General features: G+C 41.6%; 1 protein-coding gene across 1 annotated transcript in view; it reads left to right on the top strand.

The window, feature by feature from the left end:
• The window catches only part of LOC147609573 (plant cysteine oxidase 4-like), a 60256-nt gene extending 54943 nt beyond the window's left edge, over nucleotides 1–5313 (top strand). The window contains exons 2-5 of the mRNA XM_086787573.1: nucleotides 3892–4043; nucleotides 4164–4302; nucleotides 4414–4617; nucleotides 4742–5313. Of these exons, the coding sequence (XP_086643699.1) occupies nucleotides 3892–4043; nucleotides 4164–4302; nucleotides 4414–4617; nucleotides 4742–4869 (623 nt within the window). The 3' untranslated portion in view covers nucleotides 4870–5313. The remainder of the gene's footprint in view (nucleotides 1–3891; nucleotides 4044–4163; nucleotides 4303–4413; nucleotides 4618–4741) is intronic.
• Nucleotides 5314–25951: the final 20638 nt, after the last annotated feature.

Below are 25951 nucleotides of genomic sequence, written 5' to 3'. Positions count from 1 at the left end.
AACCTCAATGTGTTTAGAGCGGCCATGTATCATAGGATTCTGAGCTAAAGCAATGGCACTCTGAGAATCCGAGAAGATGACAACAGGGGAATCATCCGCACAACATAAATGCTCCAAAATTTGATGTATCCATAATGCCTCGGTTGCAGAGAGAAGATAGGATTTATACTTAGCCTCGGTAGAAGAAGCAACAACTGTCCTCTGCTCCTGAGATTTCTGTCAAATCCCCACGGATCTCCTCGTGATCGTTCTTGATACGAGACTCGAAACCTGCAAACAAACGAACAAATAAACAAACAAGGGGGTGCAGGCTTGACTCACCTCCCAACCATGACAGCCGTGGGCAAGTCCACAGTCTTGGTTGTCCCCACTGAGCCACGAGCTGAGCTAACTAGGTTTACGTATCGACCAATCTCCTTCTCGCGACGTCCCATACCGCCACGAAGCTGCCCTCGCGGGCCTCGAGATTGCTGCCGGCCTCGGCTGCGTAAAGCAGGTGCACGTTTGCACTAGATCCAGGCTCCAAGACCATAGAGCTCTCACAAACTCGCGAGACTCTCTATATCCCAATAACTAACCTTCGCCACCCTTTTATAGGTTCTTGGCCGGTCATCGGGCGTCCACACTTGGGCGCCCGCCCGTCCATACTTAGGTGCCTGCCCGTTAGTTTATCCCTAACTCAGCTCGTCAATCAGCCTGCCTAGTTCCAAGCTTCCCCAAGCCTCGAAACTAGTCTTGCGTGCGTGTAGCACACGGTAGATACACACTGTGCACATGACATACTCCCCTTCCTCTAAGAGCTCACTCCTGAGCTCACTAAAAAGCCAGGGTAATCTCTCTGAAGAGTAGTCAATGTCTCCCATGTAGCGTCCTCCTCAACACGATCCTTCCACTTGATCTTGTATTCCGTGATAAGCGTATTACGCAATTTTCTTTCACGAAATGCAAGAATCTTTTCAGGTTCGTGCGGAACAAATGTCATGTCCTCGACATCTATAATTTCTTGAGGAGTAACTAACTGATCTGTTCTACCCAGTATTAAGTCTACTGACATGAAATACAGGATGAACTTTCACATGAGAAGACAAATCCAATTCATATGCAACTGAACCAATCCGTTGTGTAATACGAAATGGTCCACAGTATCTAGGGGATAATTTCGAAGATCGACCTGTCCGTAAAGTCTCGGAATCTTTCGGAACTCGCAAAATACACCATCGTTCCTTCAGAGAACTCTCTGGGTGAATGATGTCTATTAGAATAAAACCTGTCTCGGTCTTGAGCACTTCTAATAGATTACTTCGCAACTTGTAACATTTCTTGCATATCTTGCAAAAAATTACGTGCTGCATCATGCTGAAGTCCTAAGAATCCTACTGTAACAGGTGATCTAGGTTGAAAACCATACATAAGCATGAAAGGACTAAACCCTGTACTCGTATGCTTAGTACTGTTATATGCAAATTCTAACATAGGAAGATAATCCTCCCATGAACTCTGTCTTTTGGATACATATGCTCGAAGCATATCCTCCAAAATGTGATTCACTCTTTCAGTCTGGCCATCAGATTGAGGATGATCTGAGAACATAATCTTCTACATACCCTTTCATCTTTGGCCAATAAAAAATGTGTTTCACTAACGATAGCGTTCTGTGTATCCCAGGGTGTCCAGCAGAAGGGGCGTCGTGACACTCCTTAAGAATCTTGGACCTAATGTCCGGGATCTGTGGTACACAAATTTTGTCATTACGGAATAGTAAACCATTTCGAATCATCCACTGGCCTCCTGCAGCCTAAATGGTACACTGCTCAGTCATCGAGTCTTGGTCAATCAATGAGCTCCCGTCCTGGATCTTGTGCTAAAATGGATCAATGACTGAAATAAGTCAGTAGAAATCTCGGTGAACGACAAAGTATTCACCTCTCTAATTCAACTAAGCGCATCTGCAATTGTGGGGGTGGTGTTTGGACCATCTCCCCAATCCTCTTCACCATAGCCTTGAAGTACTCAGATCTGATCACAAAAAGAAACAAGCGTCATCTTTCAAGAATGAAACTTACAAAAATCATGTGAGTTGTGACATGGACAAGAGGGAAGAGTCAAGGCTTACCTAGTAGTATGGAAAGCAATATGGTCATGGAAGAAAAAGCGAGCCACAACTGTATCAACCCTTCCTTCTTCTTAGGATCCCAACTTCCCTCAACTGTACTTTGTCGCCGCGCGGGTGTGGGCATCGTAAAGGAACCTGCACCATCTGGCCGTGCTGTAGATGTGGTAGATGCACCCCCTGACCCTGAAACAGACCCCTCGGGCGGTGTCACAAATGCTGCAGGATCCATAGCCACACGTGCCGGCCTTGTAGCCCTCAAAGCCTTATGCCCGACAATGCGCTCAAGAAGCTCCCTTCTCTTCTCCGATGTGATTCCCGTGCAAAATCAAACCTCATGCCCGGACTCATGCATAAGGTGGGCTGTCACTTTGTCTGACCCACGCCCCCTATAGGGGCAAAGCTTGCAAGACCACGGGCTTGAACCTCCTCCACTTCCAGGGCGGTTGGCATTAACCTCTACGCACCATGACCAACTGTCGGTTCTTCTAGCACCACCACGATGTGCAGAGCCGAAGGCTGCTTGTGAAGAAGATGCCATGAGAGAGAGAGAGAGAGAGAGAGAGAGAGAGCTTAAGGCTTAAGTGGCAAGCAGCTTTGAGAGAGAGAGAGAGAGAGAGTGAAGGAGCTTAAGCCTTATAGGCGGCTGGCCACACTGCACAGTCCACGGCAGGCCACAGTCCACGCCAACGGGTACAGCCAACGGCAGAAAACGGGTGCAGCCAGCAATGGGAGAAAACGGGCAGAATAACGGCGAAAAAAACAGCAAAAAAACCAGCGAAAAAAAACAGTGAAAAAAACGTCCGTTCCAGCGTTCTGTTCCCGACCCGTCCCCGGCAAGAACATTCCGTTCCGCCGTCCCCTGGTGACAAACTTCTTCGGAACGTGTCCCCCCCTGCCCAGCCCGTGCTGGAACGCCATCGCGTCTTGGAACAGTGTTTCTGCGTCCCGGCCCTCCGTCCCCTGTGACTATGGTTTATAGGCCCTTAGGCTGAGCAAAGGAGGCGTCCGAAAAAGCCAAGATGGCCCACAAAGAGGATGAGAGTGGCCACAATGATATTGGCTGCAAGAAGGAAAAACGAGCTGTTCTACTTATCTTGCCTGCAGATGAAGGAATCCCTTGGATGCACAATAGCCAAATCTCTGATACCAATTGTTGGAGAGAAAGTGCAGCCAAGCACAAAAACCCACACACACACACGTGACACAGTATGCGCGCGTGCGCGCGCACACACACACACACACAAGTACAGTCGTGAGAGTACAAAGAAGAGGCTCTTTAGTCCTGACATTGCCAGGTCTCCATGCATCCATAAAAAGAAATTCTTGCATAGCTGGGCATCATCCTTGGGTGAAGTACCCTCTATTAAACCTATAATTTGTACATGAAGAGCTCTTGACTCTCTTTCTCCTCATCAATGGCGGCCTGAATGATTACATGCCGATTTTGTATTCGCTTTTGTTTCTTCACCACTTCCACCCATCATTTGGGGGTCGCTGCCACTTCCTATTGGGTTTGTGTTGCGGTGGCCTGCCTTCGCTGAACTGTATCTCAGACATCTCCTGCTCATATGCTTTGAGAGTGGCACTGTCTCCCTTGGGAGAGGCAATTTCAGCCTCTAGTTTCTCTGTCAAATGCGTGTTATTTACTTTTAGGGAGATTATTTCTGGCTTTAGCTTGTCGACCTGCTTAGAGAGAGAGAGAGAGAGAGAGAGAGAGAGAGAGAGAGAGAGTGAGTGTATTTACATTCTCATGATGGTATGTAAACTACAATTCACAGATAATATCAGGCCATCTGATGTTGGACTGGATGAAGGCATGCCTGCACAACATGATCGAAATGATGGATTTCATGGAAGAATCAATGGTCAAAAGGGCAAAGGCTCTCCACCTATATCGTACCTTCACATATATGAATGTGAAGACTTTTCGGTGAGTGCTTATGGTCCGTAGGTAGTCTGGTTTTGCATGAAGGGATAAAGGGGAGGAGGAAGGCATGTGGGTGGATGATGTGGTACCATGTGTTAAATTGTTTTTTTTTCTTTCTTGTAGATGGGGATTTTCTGCTTGCCCACCTCTGCTGTGCTACCGCTCCACAATCACCCTGGCATGACTGTGTTTAGCAAACTTCTTTATGGGTCGATGCACGTGAAGGCCTATGACTGGGTTGATCACTCCGATTCTTCTCACCGTAAGTGCAATACACTGGGTTTTGACAATTTGCCTGATATCTATGAAAAGAGATTAGAATCATTGAGGAATTAAGATGGTGGTGCTTAACATATGAAATCTTACTTCGCAGTTAGGTTGGCAAAGTTGGCGGTGGACCGGGTCATGTCAGCTCCATGTGAATCAGCAGTGCTGTATCCTAGGAGTGGAGGGAACATACATGTGTTTACAGCTGTGACATCGTGTGCTGTACTCGATGTTCTTGCCCCACCATACTCTTCAGAAGATGGCAGGCATTGTACATACTATAGAGCTTTCCCTTACGCCAGTCATGCAGGTGATTGTGTCCTCTGGTGCCTGGCTTCTGTAGGGATTTTTGACGTAAGTCTGGGCATAGGTGTAAGGCACAGTGCTGTAAGATGATGGATTAGCTGAAGTCTATTTCTTGTCTTTATCATCAGGGCCATTCTTTGAGGAGGAGAACGAGGGTTGCGCCCAGCAAGACTTCGCTTGGTTGGAAGAGTGCCAACCTCCGGATGATTTTGTTGTGCATCCAGTCCCTTACAAGGGTCCAAAGATCACACCTTGATAAGAGAGGCATAGGCAAGGGTTGATGGGCTTCTTTACTCTGGAGTGTGCTTGCCTTCTAGGGCATTTTCTTGACGTCCAGGTGGCGGCAACCACAAGATTTGGACCATTCACAATGTTAGGTATTGAATGATTTACCCTCGAGAGTTTGGGAGGAGCCTGGCTTGGGAACAGTACTCAGTCTGTGATAGATTTGTGGGATTAGAACAGCATGGGATTAGCAGTCTGCTCATTGATCCAATTTATATAGAGCTTTGCTCAAAGAACAGATTTGCTTCCTTGTAAGCAAGAAATCTTTTGACTTGTTTCCGAGTTTTGTGGTGGTTCATCACCAAAATGCTAGGTTTTTTATAGCATGCATGTCCTAGGTGAGTGCGAGGATGGAAGGGTTTCTGTATTTCTTGGCAAATGAAATATCTTAGGAGCTTTGGTTTAGCTTGCAACGTACTTCATGTGTATTTTGCATTTGTCATCTCGGTGCCTTTTGTTGCCTAATCAGGAACATTCCTTGCATTTAACTTGTTTAATTTTGATCTGTGTAAAAAAGTTGGGAGGGGGGAGACTTGGGGGGGGACTAGGTTAAGATGGAAATGGCAATTGGATGCCCCAAAAATGTCAAATCTTCATTGAAAGAAGAGAAAGAGGAACATTGGCAATATATTCATCAAAATTGAGTACTGGACTTCAAGTCATCAAAGATGAGTGGTAAAAAGGGGTTTATATTGAGCATGTCTATATACACACAGATGCACATCAAGCCTAGCCTTGATATTCAAAGATTTCATCCTAATTGCCAATATAACTTTTTCTAGTTATTTTATAAATTACTTCTTGGCAAGGATTCTATGAAAATTTTATTTTACTAGATGTTTATCCATTGGGCTAGCTATTTTCATAGGTTCAATTTATAATATTCTTCTTAGTATGTGAAGTGTCCAACATCTCATTTTTCTCTTGGAATATTGACTTAGTTAAGTAAAGCGGCCTTAGCTACCTTGGATTTTGGATTTCTTCATAGGGTTCAAAGTTTGTCCATGAGGCCTTCTCGCGTGCTAGGTGTTGACACAAAGTGACAATCGGATCAAGAGTAGTAGAATTCGAAGAGAATGAAGATAGTAAGAGTAATCTCGAAAGGCCAAAACCCTTGACTCAAAGTGCAGTCGTGATCAAGAGAAGAGAATAAAGATAATAAGAGTAATCTCGAAGGTCAAATCCTTGACACAACGTGCAGTCTTGATCAAGAGTAGTAGAAATAGAAGAGAACGAAGATAATAAGAGTAATCTTAAAGGCCAAAACCCTTGGCACAAGGTGCAATCCCGATCAAGAGTAGTAGAATTAGAAGAGAATGAAGATAATAAGAGTAATAAAGGCCAAAACCCTTGACACACATGATTAAGGGGTGGATTGTGGGCCTCCAATGTGGGATTATAAATTCAAAGGTGATTATGCATATGGTGATTTACAAGATTTAGGAGTTGGTTGAGATATACTAGAGAGAGAATCAACTGCGGAGAATTCAAGGAAGTTGCAATGAATCAAGAAGAGAGAAGTAGATGTGGATGCCCATTTGTGAGATGTAAATTGATGCACCTCCTTGCTCATTCTAGAGTAAATTTGCAATGCAATTAGAGCTTTTCTCTATGCATATCATTGAGTCCTTTTATTATATCATTATTATCCTACTTAATCATAGAGTTAATGTTATCCTTTCATCCTTTTTAGATCCTAGATAGTAAACTTGGTATTTAAGCCTCCTTAAAGGATTGGTAACATGATTATTAATAGGTTTGCATCCAGAGTTTCTTGTCTTCTTTCTTACTAGGCTAGTGTAGAAACATTCTATTTCTCCCTATCTTTTTCCTTGTTTGAGAGAGAGAGAGAGAGAGAGAGAGAGAGAGAGAGAGAGAGAAATGAAATGAAATGTTATATTAACGTCTTCAAAAGGCGAAAGTGACCTATGAGACCAAAGTTACAACCATGTGACATCTGATACACTATCTGGAAAAGAAAAGAAAGGACTGAAGGTAAGTATCTAGCCCTACAATACATCAGTAGGGAGCATCCGGAAGCAGCAACTAGGGAGAGTGGGAAGCTAATGCTACTAGTCAAAATGGGGTACATGGCTACATGGATACATGAATACATGAATATGGGGGAGTACAAAAGTGACAGTGAGTACAACAGTATATGGCTGGAGTGGTAATCATCCTAGGAGCTCTAGCATGGGTCTCTGCCGGATGGCCTGGATATCTGCCATAGTGAGATGCCTGGTCGGACGAGCCCGATGCCTCACAATGATGCTCTGAATCTTCCGGTGTAGGCACTATCTCTGATGTAAGGATCCGCGAACCCCCGGGCGTCTGGATCTGCCCAACTGGATAGCTCTCTCAACTAGAGTCCCACGGGGTGCCCACTGTTGGGCTATCGGCTGTGTGTCCTCCTGGGTAGTCCCTCTAAAGAAGTCAGTAATCTCTCTGTGTGGACTCCCTGCCAGTCAGGCGTCTGCTCCTCATAATGGACTCTTTGAGCCTGCGGATCTCCAGGAGATAAAAACCCAAGCATCGCTGATCATAATAGTCCATGACTCTAGCCAGTGGTCCAAATCCCTCTCTGAAAAGGCAATGGTAGTGCCCTCGAAACTCATATTATGCTCTGCAGCGCGACAGATGTAGTGCTCCTCCGTCTTTGGCTCTATCCAACAAATCTGACCCCTGGAGGTATGCCTCTAAATCTGCCTGTCTTTATCTCTAACTGATGTGAAGAGGTCGGATCTGCCCAATGGCGCACCTCAATCCATGAGACAAACGGGTATCCATGTAGCTCGGTCTAAGTATAAAGCCATCCTCAGTGGTGCGGAGAAGATGGTCTCTATAGAAAGCCATCTTCGTCCCTAACTCCTGTGAGGGCTCTAGCCATGTCCTCCTAGTGTCCAATTGAATGAGGTCCTGTCTGATGACTCTACTAATCTCAGAATGTGTCAAGGTGAGAGAGGGTGCCTCTAGAGAGTACTGGAAGGGTGGAAGTCTGTCTAAGCTGAACCCGTGGAGCTCAAACCACCAGGATGCTATCTGCGCATACCAACATGAAGTGTCTCCCTCCATGGCTAGTTGATGAGAGGACTCTAAAGCAAGTCGTGCATACCGGTGTCGAGGAAGCTCCCAGGTGCTATGAATGAAGGACACTGATCTGGCAAGAGCCTCGACTACGATCGGTGGTGCTCCCATCTCGGCTCGGATAATCTCATGGTTTACCGAGGCCTTAGCCTGAATCATCTTGGAGATCATGGACACAAGTGGTCTCTCCATCGATCTCCATCCATCGTATGTGCGTCCTGATCGACTGTGACGATCTAGGCTAGGCCCCAGATCTGTACTCCATATAGCATAGCCGATGTGACCAGCGTGTCAAAAAGCCACAACTTAGTGCGTGGCTCCTGAAACTGTACCTGTGAGCACATCCTCTCTAGACCTCCTAGTGCTGCATATCCTCTAGTCAATCTGGCCTTTGCTGCCCCCCTCATGGAAAATGTGAGCACATCCTCTCTAGACCTCCTAGTGCTGCATATCCTCTAGTCAATCTGGCCTTTGCTGCCCCCCTCATGGAAAATGTGGGCCCAGTGAACACCACTCCAAGATATGTGTATGAGTCAACATACTCCACTGTCTCCTGCCCATATGTGAAAATAGGCGCTGATCTCCAGACCCACTGAGCTGTAGTGTTAAACACCATAACCTTGGTCTTACAAAAGGTTAACTGAGAGCCCACTGTCCTGTGCATAAGCATGTAAAGTATCCAAGTGCCTCTGCATACCCTCTCGTGAGTCTGCACTCTTTATATTGAAAAATTAGCAAGCTACTTTAGTGTTAATTTTATAGACAACTAAACAGTAGGAAGTTTCTTTACACAAGCTTGGCATTTCTCGTTAGTGAGTCATGTACCACAAACGCAATGATTAAATAGGATGTTAAGATTATTAAGTTTTTTAGCCTCTCCTAACAAGACATGAATGTTACAACTAAACAGTAGGAAGTTGCTTTACACAAGCTTGGCATTGCTCATTAGTGAGTCATGTATCACAAATGCAATGATTAAGCAGGATGTTAAGATTGTTAAGTTTTTTAGACTCTCCTAACAAGACAATTGAGAAACTTATTAAAGAAGAGGAGAACAAATCTTAAGGGAAGAAAGTTGGTGTTCAGCAAGACTCTTATCTGAGACAATTCTTCATTGCCTGTCTTGATGAAGAAAAAGGTGGGGATGGAGACAAAGAACAAGAGCAAGACGAGATAATGAAAGAACACAATCCTCCTTTCTGCTATGAGAACTCTTTCTTTGTCTTGTGTGTGTACTCTAGTGCATGTTCCTCTTCTATGTGTGTGCATTGGAGAGTGAGAGGAAGATTGCCTTGCATTGTGGTGTGAGTGACTCCGTGGTGATAGCGTGAAGGTGGAGATTGGAGGAGTGGAGCTTTCCAAAGCGTGCTTGGAGAGCCTCAAGGGACGTGAGCTCGAAGTATTGGTAAGTACCCAACGATAATTGTTGTCTATTGCTACTTCCGGTTGTGAATGGGTAGAGTTCTCTCTTGGGAGGTGCGGTAGCCCATAACATTTTTGGCACCGTTATCGAGGAAACACCATTGTTTCTTCCATCCTCTTAGAGCTCCAACTCCCATTATGCAAGATTCACTATTGCCTTTGCATTTCAAAGGTGCATTGTGATAAAACTTGTAGATAAGGTTTGTGTGGTAGAGAAGGAATTAGAGTAGTTGTGGAAAATCATGTGTTGGAAGTGTGGATGAGTACTTGGTAGTACCTAGAGGAAAGATACACTTGGTTTTACTTTCAATTTTGCTGTTTTTCGTCACCAATTTCTAAAAGTGACACGCCTTGTATTGTTTTTTTTTAAATAACGAAAACTACAAAAACAAAGAGCCATTGGTTGTGTGGGACTTGCAATGCACTCCAAATACTTGGCACAATCTTTCTGGAACTTTTGAATAGGGAAATCACACTAAAACCATCATTGTGTTGACGCGGTGGTAGTAACAGGTGAATGAGCAGGAAACAATTCATGACGTGAACCACGATCTTCTACTTCACGACATGAAACACTCTCCGCAATTAGCACCGAAAATTTTGGGATTGCGTTACTAAAGTTAGGGCACCTTATCTTGACACGTCTGACACAAAGAAAAGCCAAAAATCTTATCTCATGAAAGTGCAGTGAAATAGTTCACTCACGAGACGACGTGAAATATATTCTACTTCACGATGTGAAGCACCATCTAGTTCATGGCGTGAACTACACTCTACTAGTTTGCCCCGACTATAATTATTGCAATTCCCAGTTGAAATTCCGAAGCGTGAAACTTAATTGGTTCGTTACGTGAAACACGATTCACGACGTGAACTACACTCTGCTAGTTCACGGAAGTCTACTATTTCATGACAAAAAGAGTCAACTTGACAGAAAATCAATCATAGTGGTTAGAGTGGTGATTTAGCCTGTTGAAACACATTCTCATGCACTTGAGGTTAGGGAAACTCATTGGAGATGACCTTACCCCTGACGACAGTGCATCGAATGACCTAGGTTCTTCCTACCAAAGAAGTGTTGGTTCAAGTCCCTCACCGAGCACTCAATTGAGTGTTGTAGCTTGGAGAAATTTGACCACCATAGAAACAAGTAGTGAGGAATCCATGGAAGAAGGGCTAAGATTCTTTGGCTTTGGAGAGGAAGAAAAACCAGCTTCTCCTACAAAGTCTATCGGAGTATTTGATATGGCTAGGGGATTTTTTTTTCTCCATCACGGCATAGAAGATGAAGCGTAATCTGTGGGCACGAGCCCATCAACAAGCACTGGACACGGTCTAAGATCGGATTTACCAATACAACCTTCTGGCCCCATGAATGCTAACACAGATAGGATTAGTGGGATGACCTCTAGGGTTAGGAGGGATAAGGAGAATGCTGCTAAAACAGGTCAAATCTTCTTTTCCCACATCTGAGGAAGTGGAAGTGGACTTGAAGGTGGCTAAAGAAGAGCGATAATTGTGGCTACTGAGCTTAAAAAGGCAAGATCTCGACACGTGAAGGACAATGGCGAAACAGAGGGAAATGGATAATTTGAATATGTTTCGACCGCCTGGCAAGGATATAGAAACATCTAAAACTACCACTGATAACTTGTGGATGGGGATGAAAAAAGTGGGAGTACCAACCCTAGAACCCATTAATGAGGAACCAAAGGCTGATGAAAGCCTTGAAACACAAGAAGAGGTGGACAATCTACCTAGGGCATCTGCAGGGAGGATATACAAGAAATGATCAACGATCCCACCTTCTTGTAGAGCATGGAACTTTTAATCCAAAAAAGGCGGGCTGAGGCCGCTAACAATGAGCTAGGTAATGAGGAATTACTAGGACCCATTCATAGACTTAAATTGAATAGAAGAGCTAGTATGGCAAGAGGACAAGGTCTAGGTAGGGGGTAGCTCCTCGAAGGCCAATTGTGGATCCTAACACAGATCTATATGCAGTCATCACAAGGGGGGCAGATCTATTGAATATGGCTGCAAAAATGGAAAGAGGCATGGTTAGGGAACTAGGCACTGCTCTTGAATCAGATGAAGCCACACATCATTTCAAAGCTGGTGCAAAAGTTTTCAGGAGATAGGGACCCTATCCAACACATAGAGGTCTTTGAGTCAACCTGTAAAACATGTGGGGGCCAATGAGTGATGTAACCATGATACATGCTTTTTCTCTGACCCTAGAAGGGAAAGCCCACCAATGGTATCAAACCCTAAAGCTTGAGGATAAAGTCAATTTCATTCGGCTTAAGAATGTGTTCTATTTATAGACAAAATCACACAAGCATTGAATGCCCTCACCTAAGACTAAGGCAATTACTTTATTGTGCTCACTGTCAGAGACTAGGGAACCATGATACTGCCATGTGCAGATATCTGAGGATCCAACCTCTAACACAACCACAAGCACACCCAGGGTGCCTCTAGCCTTACCAGCCCCTCCGATGCAAACCAATGTGGCTACAGGGCAGTAGAATACCTCCTACTTACCAAGGGGGATGTTCAAAATGCAAGACATGTCACCATTGGCACCACCTGTCCTACCCCCAGAGCCTCCACATGCCAAGATCAACCAGGGGTTGATCGAGGAACCCTTGGAAGAGGGAGAAATTATGTGTGAGGTAGAATTCAATAACAACTACTATGAGGAGCCCACGGAGACTAGAGTACTGTGTCTTACAAAACAACATGCCAGTACCGATGTTTCAAACCACGGTACAATGGAAAGGAAAAGACATAAACTCAACTATGAGAAGGGGACTCATACAATGTTTTCATTGTAATGGACCTCATCGAGTAGCGGAGTGTCCTCTAAAGAATGTGGTTAATGCTGGCCAAACCAGCCAGTCAGCATAGACCAACGTCATGCCTGCACTTTCATGTGTTAAGTGTGGTGTTGATCATTTGATCAAGGACTGCCCATATCATGTTAATGGCTTTGATTCTACTTCTAACCATTCCACCATTAGGCTTATAAGTAAACAACCTAGAAACATCACGCCACTGAATGTCCTGACACGCCCAAGCGAAACAAGTAGACAAAGGGAAAAACCCAGGAGGTGTTACTACCTCTAAGATGGGAAGAAGGAGAAGAGTGAGAAAAGTGGGCAAGGGTGATACCATGGTCATAATTCAGGATGGATCCGAGGAAGTTACCATTGAAACTGGATCCACCCAATCAAAGGAAGGGGATGACTAAGTGCCAAAACTAGATGAGTAGCCAAAAGAAGAACCAGCAACCCCCAAAGGTGTTGGAGAATACCCTAATGTTGAAGAAGAGATAAGGAAGCTGGGGGAAGCTAAGACCCTTATTGAGGAATGTCAACGCAGCCATGAAGCCAAATTGAGGGCTAACAAGGCTACGGATATAGTGTATCCACGAAATGAGCTGTTTAGAGAAAGGAAATTGGTGTGCCTGCTCCAATTCCAGAAGAGTCCAAAGAAGGGACTCATAGTGACCTCATGGAAAGAATGTTTGAGGAGGCAGATCAAGATTTGTTGATCCACTCATTCCCTAGGGTTGAATGTGCAACAAACACATGGAAGGAGTCCTCACTTGCCAGAGAACCTAGAGACATAGGCAGTCTCGCAGCCATAATATCCACAAGTGTCAAGATGCCGCTAGGACCATTGTAATGCAACACGTCGACATTGTGGGCAGATGTCAAGGATTAGGTAGAAGGAAGAATGAACCCAATTTCCAATATAGAAGAGAGTCAGTCACCTATATCAAAAAAGAACTTAGTGCCTGAGGAAGGGGGAGCCCCCAGATTCATCAAAATACCTGTCAACTAATTGGGCTGGTATTATGAGAGCGATGACACGAATGCCACAATCCCAATTCACCATAACGGGTACCAAGCACTTGCTATCCTAGATGGAGGTGCAGGTGTGAGCATAATCACCAACAGATGTTGGGAGAACTGGGGAGAACTAGAATTAGAAAGAGCAGATCTAATCGTCAAGATGGCGGATGGGATATCTTCAAGACCTATGGGGCTATTGAAAAACGTTAGGCTTAAGGTCTACTCGTTCTGTTACCATTATAAATTTGTTATAATGAAATTTCTATGCTAGCCAGATTCTTACAATATTATCTTAGGTAGATCCTTCATGAGGGAAGCTAAGGTGGTGCACGATTGGGAATTAGACCAAGTGTATATTTGAAGGGATTCACAAATCCTAAAAATTGATCTCCATACATGGAAGGAACATCCCATGGAAGGGAAATTGTTTGGAGATGATTCGGTCACCATAGAGCGAACCACATCCTTGCAAGTCTGTCAACCAGTTAGGGAGAATTCATGGGAGGAGGAAGAGGCCAAAATGTATGCCACTTACACCTCTAGACTTTAGTGAAAACTAGTTGCATGTACTAGTCACCATAGATGTGTTGCCTCTCCCAGAGGAATCAAATACGTTGAATTGGGAACCATTCCCACTACCTCAGTGCGCATGGTAGATGTGCCAATCAAGAGAAGAGGAAACGTAGGAAAGCACAAAAGGGTATGGACCGCAAGGTTGCAACAACAACACCCAACGCCTCAGGAAGTGGCAAAAACAAAAGAAGTATATCGCTTGATGAAATTCCCTGTTACGTAGTAAACCCACGGATAGTCAGTGATGAAGTCACTAAGGTGCACTTGGAGTTTTCTAAGAACTGGGGTGAGGAATTGAGTAAGATAACCTTGGCAGGAAAACAAGAGGAGAAAGTCACGCCTCAAGAGTCGGATACATCGAAACTCTCTAAGGCACGATGAAGAAAACAAAATAAGGCTCTGGTTGAAGCCAAGCGAGAGGCAAAGAAAATGATGGCTAGGACAGAAGATGATGAGGACGACAAGCCAGGCCTGCTCGTAGTGTCGGACCATTTCAAAGCCTACACCATCGAGGAACGAAGAGTGGTCCAATTGACAGCCAAAAGGGTGAAGGAAAATGGCCAATCCACGTCCTACGATGGTCCAGCGGAAGTTAAGGAGGTAGACATTGCAGAGCCAGGGGAGGATACCAAACTTGTCTATATTGCTAAAGACTTAACTGATGCTGAAGAAGAAGAAATCATTGCTCTCCTTAAAGAGTACAAGGATTGTTTTGCTTAGAAATATATGGAAATGAAGGGTGTACCACCCGAGGTGGTTCAATACACTATCCCGATCCTGGAAGGATCGAGATCGTCTAGGTAGAAACCATATCAGATGAATCCAAAATATGCGGTGATTGTAAAGGAGGAAATTGATAAACTCATCGTTTGCTATGGATTTCATCTATGAGATTGAGCACACAGATTGGCTTTCACCAATCATGATTGTGCCAAAGAAGAATGGAAAGCTAAGAGTTTGTGTTGATCTCAAAAAGGTCAATGCAGCCACCAGGAAAGACCTGCCATACACGGAACATGTGTTAGAATGGGTAGCAGGTGAGGAAGCCTATAACTTCTTAGATGGGTTTTCAGATGGCCTTTAACAGGATGTGGGGAACCCATGCTTATAAGGTTATGCCTTTTGGCCTCACCAATGCCCTAGCAACCTTCCAACAATTTGATGTGTACGGCCTTCAAACTTGGTCAAAGGTACTCATTGAGATGATCTATGTGCACACTCATGCTGGACTGAAAACGTGGCTTGCTTAAGGAAGGTGTTTGAGAGATGTCGATTATATCGTATATCCTTAAACCCTTTAAAGTGTCAATTTTGGGTCAAGCACAACATAATCCTAGGGCATATTGTGTCCAAGAATGGTATTTCCACTGGCGAGAGCAAGGTGAAGTTGATCTTAGAATAATTACCCCCACCAACAAACTACAAGGGTGTACATTGGTTTATGGGACACGTTGGGTACTATAGACAATTCATCATATTCTATGCTGAAATTGCCAAGCCATTGTATAGACTCGTCATCTTTGAATGGATTGAGGAATGTCAAAATGCATATGATAAACTAAAGAAAGCACTAGCCAATGCACCAATTGTGAGACCACCTAAGTGGGATCTTGTATTCCATGTGCACAAATTTGGCTATAGGATGTGTATTGGCACAACCTGGGGAATTCAAATTGGATTTCCCAGTTTGCTTTACTAGTCATCAACTGAATGATGCAGAGATAAACTACACCACCACTCAGCGTGAAGGGTTGGCCATGGTTTATGCTGTAAAGAAATACCGACATTACTTATTGGCCAACAAGTTTGTATTCTTTGTGGATCACTAGGATTTATTATATCTAGTGAATAAACCATGCACCACGGGGAGAATCACACGCTGGTTGCTTTTACTCATGGAATTCGACTTTATGGTCACGATGAGAAAAGGAACACATGTTCTGGTAGATTATGTGTCTAGAATTCCAAATGGAGAACCCAAATGGGCATTGAAGATGACCTTCCATATGCATGTTTTTTCAAAATTGATATGGTGCTTGAGTGGAGCGAGGAAATATCTGAGTATCTGGCTCATGGTATCCCACAAGATCTACCTTTGAGCAAAGATAAGATGCGTCGGCTTATTAAGCTAGCTGCACCATATCAATTGATTGTGGGAGAACTATATAATCTAGGCAAGGATGATATCCTTAGGAGATGTGTGTGAGAAGATGAGTTTGTCCACAATATTAGAAGAAGCACACTCAGGAATAGCCAGAGGACATTTTGCTAGAGAAGTTACAGCTCGCAAAAAAGTGCTTCAAGTAGGACTATGGTGGCCTACGTTATTCAGGGATGCCATAGAATTTGTGAAAAGATGCAAGGACTGTCAGTGGTTTGCTATTTCACAAATAAAGAACAAGATGCTACTCACCCCTGTGATCGTGAGACAACCCTTTGAAAAATGGGGTATTGATTTTGTTGGAACTATTAGTCTAGTAGCGCATCCGTCACAATCCCGTTATGTGATCGTGGTGGCCACGGATTATTTCACTAAGTGGGCATAGGTGAGAGCTTCTAAAAAAGAGTTGATGCTTGAACTACAACCAAGTTCTTATATGAACAAATAATTTCCAGATTTGGTTGTCCACTGGAATTAGTTAGCGATCGGGGTTCACATTTCATTAATGAGGTGATTGAACAATTACTTACAGGATTCATTATAGTGCATCACAAATTATCACCTTATTACCCATAGCCAAATGGCCAAGCAGATAGTATGCCTTTGATTTGGTCTTAGGAAATAATGATGTTTTACAAAATGTTAAAATTGGATGGAAGTGTACTACATGTTTAAAGAAATCATTTTGCAGGCATGCTTTCTTATGAGAAGAAAGGACCCCTTCATGTTTTTGCTCCGATTTTTTGACTTTTAAAGAGTTTGGTTCACGTGTTTGTATGGTAGAGCTTAATATTATTTCAAATATGACTACTAGAAATCTTCTTGCAAAGGGACTAAATCACATCCCTATTGAACCTCTTAATCCACATATGGCAGTCAGTGCCTTACTAGAATGTCTGGCTGCCAAACTCCAACTGGAGTCTTCGTAGCTTAATATGATTACTACGGCATCCCCTTACATTTTTATGGACAAAATCAAAGGGATTCCCAAGAAATCGCTGTCAAACGAGAACTCATGGACTAACCCTCACTTCATGTTTTATTCATCACAACTTCTAGAAAAATTCACGGTGATTGGGCTTGATAAAGCACCCAATAATGTATCTATCCTTTGCAAACATCTTGTGTACGAGATTGGGAGGAAAATGCTTCGTGGAGAAAAATTTTATGGACTTTCAGATAATCCTTTTGAGATCGCTAAAAGTTCACAAGAAGATATTAGGGGCATGCATTTTGATTTAAGTAATACTAGATTATCAGTGCTTATCCCTACTTTTAAAATCCATAAGAACAAATTTAGATGGATCTCTAATGCAGCCAATGGCATCTTCATAGAAATTACTTCTATCATTACTAATGTCCTAAACCTGGTTCTTTATGACTTTCATAAGATCTGTGGAATCAAGCAACAAGAACTTAGAGTTGTTAGCTATCCTGTCTAACCCTTTTTGGATCACAAGAAATGCAACTAAGGTAATTTTAAACCTTCGAGACTCTATCTTTCACATATTCATTGTAGACATCACACAGTGCTATGAAAACATACCACTGATTGGAGAAGCTGGCCTTATGAACATACTATACAAAGTTTGCAATATGGTATTTGACAAAAGAAGGATAGATGGATTTTCTAAGGTTTCTCTATGTTAGGGCAATGCATGATGGGTTAAAATTAGCAGTATTCCCAAGGAGAATTGATGCTTGGAAAATTCAACATTTTCTTTTTTGGCTTTTTAATCGCAATTTTGTGCAATTAGGCTCCCGAGTTTTTAGACAAATGAAAGGAATTCCCATGGGATTTTCTTGCTCCCCGGTTATGTGTAATATTTATTTTGCTTACGTTGAATATTTCTTTTTTGCTTCTCATGCAAACATTGCTCATAAAAATATGCTTGAAAGCATCATACACTCTTTTAGATACATGGACGATATCCTTAATTTGAATTCTCTTAAGTTTGCCTCACTTCTCAAAGAAATTTGACCTTATTTCGATCGAGCCTACCTAGATGAATAGGTTAAACTTTGGGGAAACCTTCTTTGTCACCAAAACCACCTATCTAAATATTGAAATCTCACTCATAAGTCCTTTTATTGGTAATTATGTTACATGCTATACCTGGGAAAGGGAAAAACTACCGATTACACCTTTAGAATTTATCAAGAGAAAGAGTAATCATCCCTTTACTCAGGCACTGATGAACACCATTCTAGGGCCATTTCACCTAATACTATACTCTTCAGCTAACCCTTTTGTTGCCTTTGAAGATGTCTGTAAATTGACTAATAAGTTATGTAACAATGGTTTCAAGAAAGCCAATGCTCTGAGGATCGTTGTGGAATGTATGGATCGCAACATGTGGACAGGGATTAAATTCGACCCATCCCTTCTTATCAAATTACTGAGGTAGTAGGCCCATACTCATGGGGCCTATTGCCTCAATGTGTATGGTGCTTGGGTGGTGGTGGGCGCGCGCGCGTGCGCGCACACACACACACACACACACACATTTGGGGTAGTTTTTATCTAAACCAATTTTGGTGTTTGTGATATAAAGGCCTGGAGGTTTGGATTTTTACTACTATATCTTGTATTTGGATTTACACAGAAAGAAAAGCATTGCAAAAGCTTGTATGTCTCAAGGACTGTTGCATGGATATTACTAGTGATATGATTATTACATATATCCTATTGATGCTTTAAAAAACATACTATATGATATGGCATGGGCTATATTTAATTCACCTCATTCATGGGCTCGTTTACACACACACCCCCACAAACACACACTTTTCGTGCATGGTTTATCTCAACCGATTTTGGTTGTAAATGCCATGTTATGGGCTTTACTTCTCTGAGGACTACCTAGCAAAACCTAAGGCTGGAGCTCTGCACAATATGCACTGAAGGATCCTCATTAAACACATGGAGGCATTAGCTGGCTTCCTAGGTTCCACGGTGAGTATATAACGGCCATCAATCTTGTGAGTTCACATACTCACTTATCCTGCAGTGTTTTACGGTTTCTTTTGCCATGTCGTTGGTTTTGGCTTCTTCTGGAAGTTCTTCTTCTTTAGGTAATTTGTAGCGCGGGGCTATGCCTTGCTTTCTTTAATGTCCTTGGTAGTCCCTGCACTCTTTGTGATAAGGATCTTTGTGAATCCCTTTTGTTAGATTCTGTTTGGATGGCCAACCTGTTATGGCATACTCTGCATGTTGTATGATCCATTTGAAGTTTGAGATACACAGGTTTCTTCATTTACTGTCTATCTACTCTAAAAACCTACATACGTAATCTCTGTCTATCACTTTAATTTCTGCGATTATATGGCTTTGAAAATTGCACATGCATGTTTTGTGTGATTGATAATATTTAATTTTTGCGTTCACATATTTTTGTGAATAGTTGATGACATAATACTCTGTGTATTTGTGGTTGTTGGGCTATTCGGATGCTATGGCTCAGGAATCAAATTTTGTAGTTTTTTTCTTGGGTTATATAATACTGTGCTAACCTTTTAAGAGATTTCGGCCTTTTATGATAAACAAACTATTTGTCTTTATTAGATAATGGTGTTTTAGAATTCCTGTACTGTCCGAATCTCAAAACTTATTTGTTGTTTTGAATAAATCCTAATTCGATTTTTGCCAGTAAATTTGATATTGCTAAATTTTGAATGCAGTAGTTCCATGGATTAGACTTTCGCGAGCTATTGTAAAGATAACTCTCTGAATGCTCTTTATCTAATAGGAGCATTAAACTGAATTCTGTTTGACACACATATATGTGAGACTGATTATGGGGGAAACCTAGTTGATTTCTGACCAGGCAATGTGAAGTATTCTTTATTTTTTGAATACATCTTTGGGATTTCATCCGGCTTTTTGTAATTGACTGACACTCCGGATTGGGTATATTGTTGGTTGGGTCTACTTGTTGTTGATACTTTCTGAATAGGTATTTTATGGCATTGGGCTCCAGACATACTTCTTTGTTTTTGGGATTTTGCATGCTAAGGCCAATTTTTGTTACTAGCTTCTGGTGGCATATGGTAGCTAGCTTGAAAGGATGACTAATTATGCCTAACTAGAGAACTAATGACATGTCTGAGTAATATGGGCATGGACATTAAGGCACTTTGGTCTATCCCACTAGGTGGACTGAATGAGCAGGGTTTCCATATGATGGTTGGTCTTAAAATAACTAATGTTGAAAGCATTCTGATGCTACTTTGCACCATGAACATAACCTGTGAAGTAATTTAGACTGGACTGTTTTGGCTTCTAATTTGTAGCTGAACATTGGGTAATTACTGTATAGGGCTGCATTGGTGGTTTTCCTCTACATAAACATCACAAGCTGTTGATGTAGAAGTTATGTTTTCATGTAGAGGGGCTTCCGACGAGGAAGAGGCTTGTAGCTTTTTGCATTCAACACCATAGAAATCCCTTAGGATTGAATCCTCTTCCTTGTAGTATGGTATTGTTTGCTTTATGTCATTGACCAAGAAGATGATCTTGTCACTAACAAAGCGCAATCATGCTTGGGTAGCAGTAGACCATTATGCCCAAAGATCACATCTGGTTTCAACACATACTCAACCACAAAAAACTTACACATAAGAGGGTTAGATTCTATTTACATTGTTTGTTCAAAGTACCCCAAACATGGTATGTTCATGTCTTTTGTGAATGGAATTTTCTCTGGATGAGCTTTTAGTATTGGTTGACCTAACAAATCCCGTAACTCTAGGGTCATGAGATTGTGCTCTGGTCTCGTGGATAAAGCTATGCTTGGATTGTGTTGATTTTATTTTAAAGCTAAAATCCAACCATAATCCTTGGGATATTCTAAGTAAGATATGTTGGGAGTTCCAGCTCCTCCAAGGTCTCTTCCTCTTGTAGGAGCAATGTCACAATGCTTGCAGGAGTGTTCAAGGTGAGTGTTTGTATGGATTCATCAATTGAATACCACGAGTCACGTGTCCAAGTTCCACCAAGGATGACATCATATTCAAGGGAATTCAGGGTTACATGGAATTCTAATTCCACAATTTGACCAATTGTTTGAGTAGCATAGCTGAAGCACCGTGGAACTTCAATGTTTTCTCCATTGGAACCTATCGCTAAATAATTTCATTTAGGGATGATTGCAGGTTGGCCCAATGATACCCAAGTGTCTATTGTCACAAGGTTATGCCTTGCTCAAGGGCTAATCAATGCATGTTTGCGCTTAAACTTATTTCCCCAAAGGGAAATCTAACCATACCATGATAGAATCCTCAAGCGAAACCATGGATGTTTTAGTTTTTTTTTTCAGCTTCAGTTCCCATTTTGATTTTATATTCCCATTCACTTTCATCCTATTCTTGGCTCTCAGCTTTTTCAAGAGCGCCCAATGTGTACAATGGTACCTTGGGTCCACTTACCACTTTAACTAAGGTTTGTTTAGAGACTTGTGAATCCTTACAACCCTGTTCTATGTAGCTCTTGATATCTTGGTACAACTCATGGTTAGCCTTTAAAAGTGCAAGGGGTGATGCTATATGCTAGCGTCACCACCACGAGAGAAGAGCTCTCCTCCAAATAAGGATTTGAGGGACTGCTTAAATTTTGTAAGGGATTCATCAAATTTATCACGTGCTTTTTCAATTGCATCATTTGTGCAATCTGCCTCTGATGACTCTTCTTGGCTTGATGAGTTTATTTATATAGAGAGTATGTCTTCGTCTTGAAAGGGAAAGCGATACTCCTTCGATTTTGGTATTTTGGTTAATTTTTTAGGTTTGACATTATGAGGTTTAATCACAACTAATGATCTTGTTTGACACTCAACAATACTAAGCATGCTCTCTTGAGTTTTCTTTTTTTGTTCCGCATATGTCATGTGATCATGATTTTCAACCTGGGGTGGTTGGGCGGGTTCTAGTTTCTTGCTTGGACTGTGAGGTGCACTGAGTGACAAGTCAAAACATATTTCATCCTCACTAAGTGATACTAGAACTTGTTTCATCTTTTGATTTTCCTTGGATTGTCAGGTTTTTATTATGTTTTCTCATGTGACGAGAACAAACTTTCTTTCAGGATTTTGTATCATGTTTCGCACATGTGGGTTTTTTGGTTTTATTTAAGATGGATGCATTCACATCATGTGTAGCTTTTGGCTCTTTTGGGGTTAGGTCCTCCACAAGCTCCTTTCCCCTATCCTTTATTTCAACCTTGGTTTCGACAGTTTGTTGGCCCTTGTTTTTCTTGGGTTTAGAAGGTTTTATATCCTCTTTTGGTTTCTGTTTGGAAACATGCTCTTCTACCCATTTCGAAGTGTGTTCTTTTGCATTATTTTTAACTGTTTCTTGTGCCTTGGCTTGCAAGCATGTAAGCACATTCAAGGGTACCATGGATAATTTCCTGTTTTGATGCACACTCAAGATATTAAGAGTTCGCCTTGGGCAATCTTGGAATATGTGATCGATGCCACATCATTCACATATGGGTTGCAAAGTGTCAGTGTGACTGTCGGCATGGAAGTATTCCAAACTGTGCAGTCTGCCACTTTGTGCAGTCCACAATAATAGAAACACTAAAGTATTTGCTTAACTACTTCTTGAGCAGTTTCCACCCTTTGGATTATTTCTGTTTGAGTCAAGGACGGTTGTAGTATTGATGTAATTGTAAGTGAATTAGGACATTGAGATGTGTGGTGACCCAAGGCTTTGTAATGTTTGTATAATTGAAAGATAGGCTTAAGATACGCACATTGGGGATTGGGCTGGTAGTGGTGGCAATGAACACAAGGAATTAGGTCCTCCACTTTGAGAGGCATCAAGGATGTTTTGTCTTAAGGGAGCTCATTCTCTCTTGGAGATTTTGGTTCAAAGCTTCTAAGCAAGGCTGTGTAGAATTCAGGGAATAACAATTCCGAGATCAATTTTTCTTTAGCCTTTGCTTCACTTGGTTTAGATGACGAACATCTCATATCATGATCATCCTCCATTATGTTATTATCTAAACGTATTTCTTCTTTACAACATTGATCGAATATTTCTGGGTTGGATATAATGATCAAGTTATTTTTTAAGCTGGAAACATCTCTTCAATTGAGAATCGTTTTGTTTTACCATGGCTCACATCATGACTCCAAGATTTTTATCCAAAGGATAATATCTCTAATGGTTTCGTTTTGTTTTTGCTCAATCAAATAGAGTTCTCTTGCTGCACTCCACCGATAACCTTGTCTTGAAAAGTCGTGGGATAAAGGCTATTTTCAAGGTCCTGAATTTTGTTTTTATTGTGCTGCAAGCATCAATGTGATGAACCATCGACTAGCCTTTTCCACTAAAGCAAAGGTTCAACACATGTACCTTGGTGGGACAGTTTGGATTTCCAAAGGCTTCACATCTCTGTTCAAACATTTGCATGAATTAAACAGGATCAGTCGTTCCATTGTACTTGCCCATAATTTTGGAAATCTCTACAGCCATGTTTTTGGATAAGTCACTGAGCCCGTGTGTGGGTACTCTTGTGGTTAGGACCTTATTTACTCCTTGGGCAACCCCCCTTCCTAGATTAGTCAATATGTCCAAGGTTTGGGTATCTATGGGGTTTACAAAGGGTTGTCACTTCTAAAGGTTTAGAACTTGTGGTAGTGCTAGGTAAGGAACCAAATCCCGGAGGGATTGATGTGGCTTGTTGTCAACATGGCAAATGGTATTGGGAGGTGCATTTAGGGCATGGATCGTAATGGCTCGAACATTCTAGCCATTGGGTTCAATTTGGGTGTGGACACATGTAATCCCTCTATCAGTGCCATATCTTGACATTACAAGCGCACATGTGTTTTTTTTAACTTTTTAGGTTTTCTTACAGCCCATTACAGCTTCATGAGGCATGGCACACCCTTCTCTATGTCAAACAAGGGTCCATTTTGCCCTAATTTGCTTAGGCGGTAAGCGCACGTGAACGACCTCTGAGATATTTTTCTAAAAAAGTGCATGCCAGTAGCATCCCAGATGGAAGAGGAGGTCTCAAAATCTATTTTTCATCATTGTCTCAAGATGGGTTTTTTTTTCTGGAAAGATTTTTCCATTTTCATAACCCGTTTTTAAATGTGTTCCAAAAGAAATTTGGAAAAACGTTGTATGAAGGAGTTGTAGTATTTTTGGAGTACTACAATTTTATCTCTCTGAATTTTGCATGATGATTTTATCGCTCAAACACTCAAAAAGTAGTCCGAATATGGTACACAAGCTTTTCTGAGCTATTTTGGGTGATTTTTAGTACTTTAAAGCCTGTTTTTGTCCTTGATTTCCATGTCAATATTTGAGGCTGCTAGCTGGAGACCAAAACGATGGATTTTCATCTCGGACGTTCAAGACCAAATTTGAAGAGCTCGATAGGCTTTCTGATGAGCACTAGACCGCATTCATCGGACTCACGGTTTAGGAGATATGGGCCTCCAAACAAGACGGTTTCTTATACTCTCTTTTTTGTTGCTCACTATTTCACACTGTGAAATGAATCTCATGCCATGAAGATCTTTTTTTTTCTTCTTCTTTTTTATTCCACGGACCTTTTCACGTCGTGAATTGCAAGGACGTTTTCACGCCATGAAATGCATCTCATGCCATGAAGTTTTTATTTTGGCTTCACAGACCTATTTCATGCCGTGAAATGCATAGGATCTCATGTCGTGAAGCTCTTTTACCACGGACCTTTTCACGTCGTGAAATGCAAGGACGTTTTCACGCTATGAAATGCATCTCACACTGTGAAGTTTTTTTTAAACTCCATGGACCTTTTCACGTCATGAAATGTAGGAACTTTTTCACGTCATGAAATGTAGAAACCTTTTCACGCCGTGAAATGTATCTCAAGCCGTGAAGTTTTTTTTTAATGGACCTTTTCGCACCATGAAATGTAGAAACTTTTTCATGTCCTGAAGTTTTTTTTATTTTTTTATTTTTTAAAATTTTTTAAAGGAGTCTAGAGAGAAATTCAAGTTTTCTTGTGTGGAGGGAATGTTTTTTGAATTTTAAATTGGGGAGATATGGGCATTTTTCCAAAAAGGTAAGTGGGAGTTAAAAAAGTCAACACTTTTATGATCCCCCCTTACACCCTTCATAAATGACTCCCAAAATGGAAAAATTGACAACTCATTGGCATCGTTACATTAAATGCTCATTAGCCACTAATGACTTGTGTGAAAATATGATTAAAAATTAATCAAATATTAACTCTTTCACTAATCTTTCTCCTTTTTGGATTAATCAAAGATTAACTCTTTCTCTGGTCTTTCCCCCTTTTGGATTAATCAAAGATTAACTCTTTCACTAATCTTTCTCCCTTTTGGATTAATCAAAAGTCCCTAATTAATTCTTAATCATCAACAATTAATCCACACCATTAAGTACATCATTAGATATATCCTTGGATTGCTAAGCTTTGTGCTTGATCTAAAGTATTAGATGTTTTCATGCATCTAGATGCTCTCAAAACACTCAAAAATATTAATTTTGACACCCTACATGATCAAATTTGACCCCGAAAACACACATTTTCTAGTTTTTTTGCCTCTTGTATTGGATTAATCACACCTTAATGATAAAAACCAGTCAATTAAGAAAGATTAGTCAATTTCAAGAGTTTTTGTAAAAATTTTCAAATGATTAAGGTACCCCTTGCTAACACTTTAATGCATACAAATCAAACAAAAAATACACAAATCAAGCAAAAATTAATGATTTTAGATCTATGTTTAGCTCTAAAGAGAACTAAAAATCACAAAATTACAATCCATTGCATTGTTTGATGCAAACTGAACCTAACACACTCTATGTGTACACTTAACAAACACTAAAAACTAGATTAAAACTAACAAAACAACACATTTAAGCCAAAAAATCATTCTTTCAAAAGATAAAAAGAGAGTTATTTCTCACAAAATCAAATCAAA

This window comes from Cibotium barometz, chromosome 51, assembly GCF_041138505.1.
Source record: "Cibotium barometz isolate CiBa-2024 chromosome 51, ASM4113850v1, whole genome shotgun sequence".
NCBI lineage: Eukaryota > Viridiplantae > Streptophyta > Polypodiopsida > Cyatheales > Cibotiaceae > Cibotium > Cibotium barometz.
Note: the sequence above shows the minus strand (reverse complement) of the source record. Positions and strands in the feature narration are given on the sequence as shown.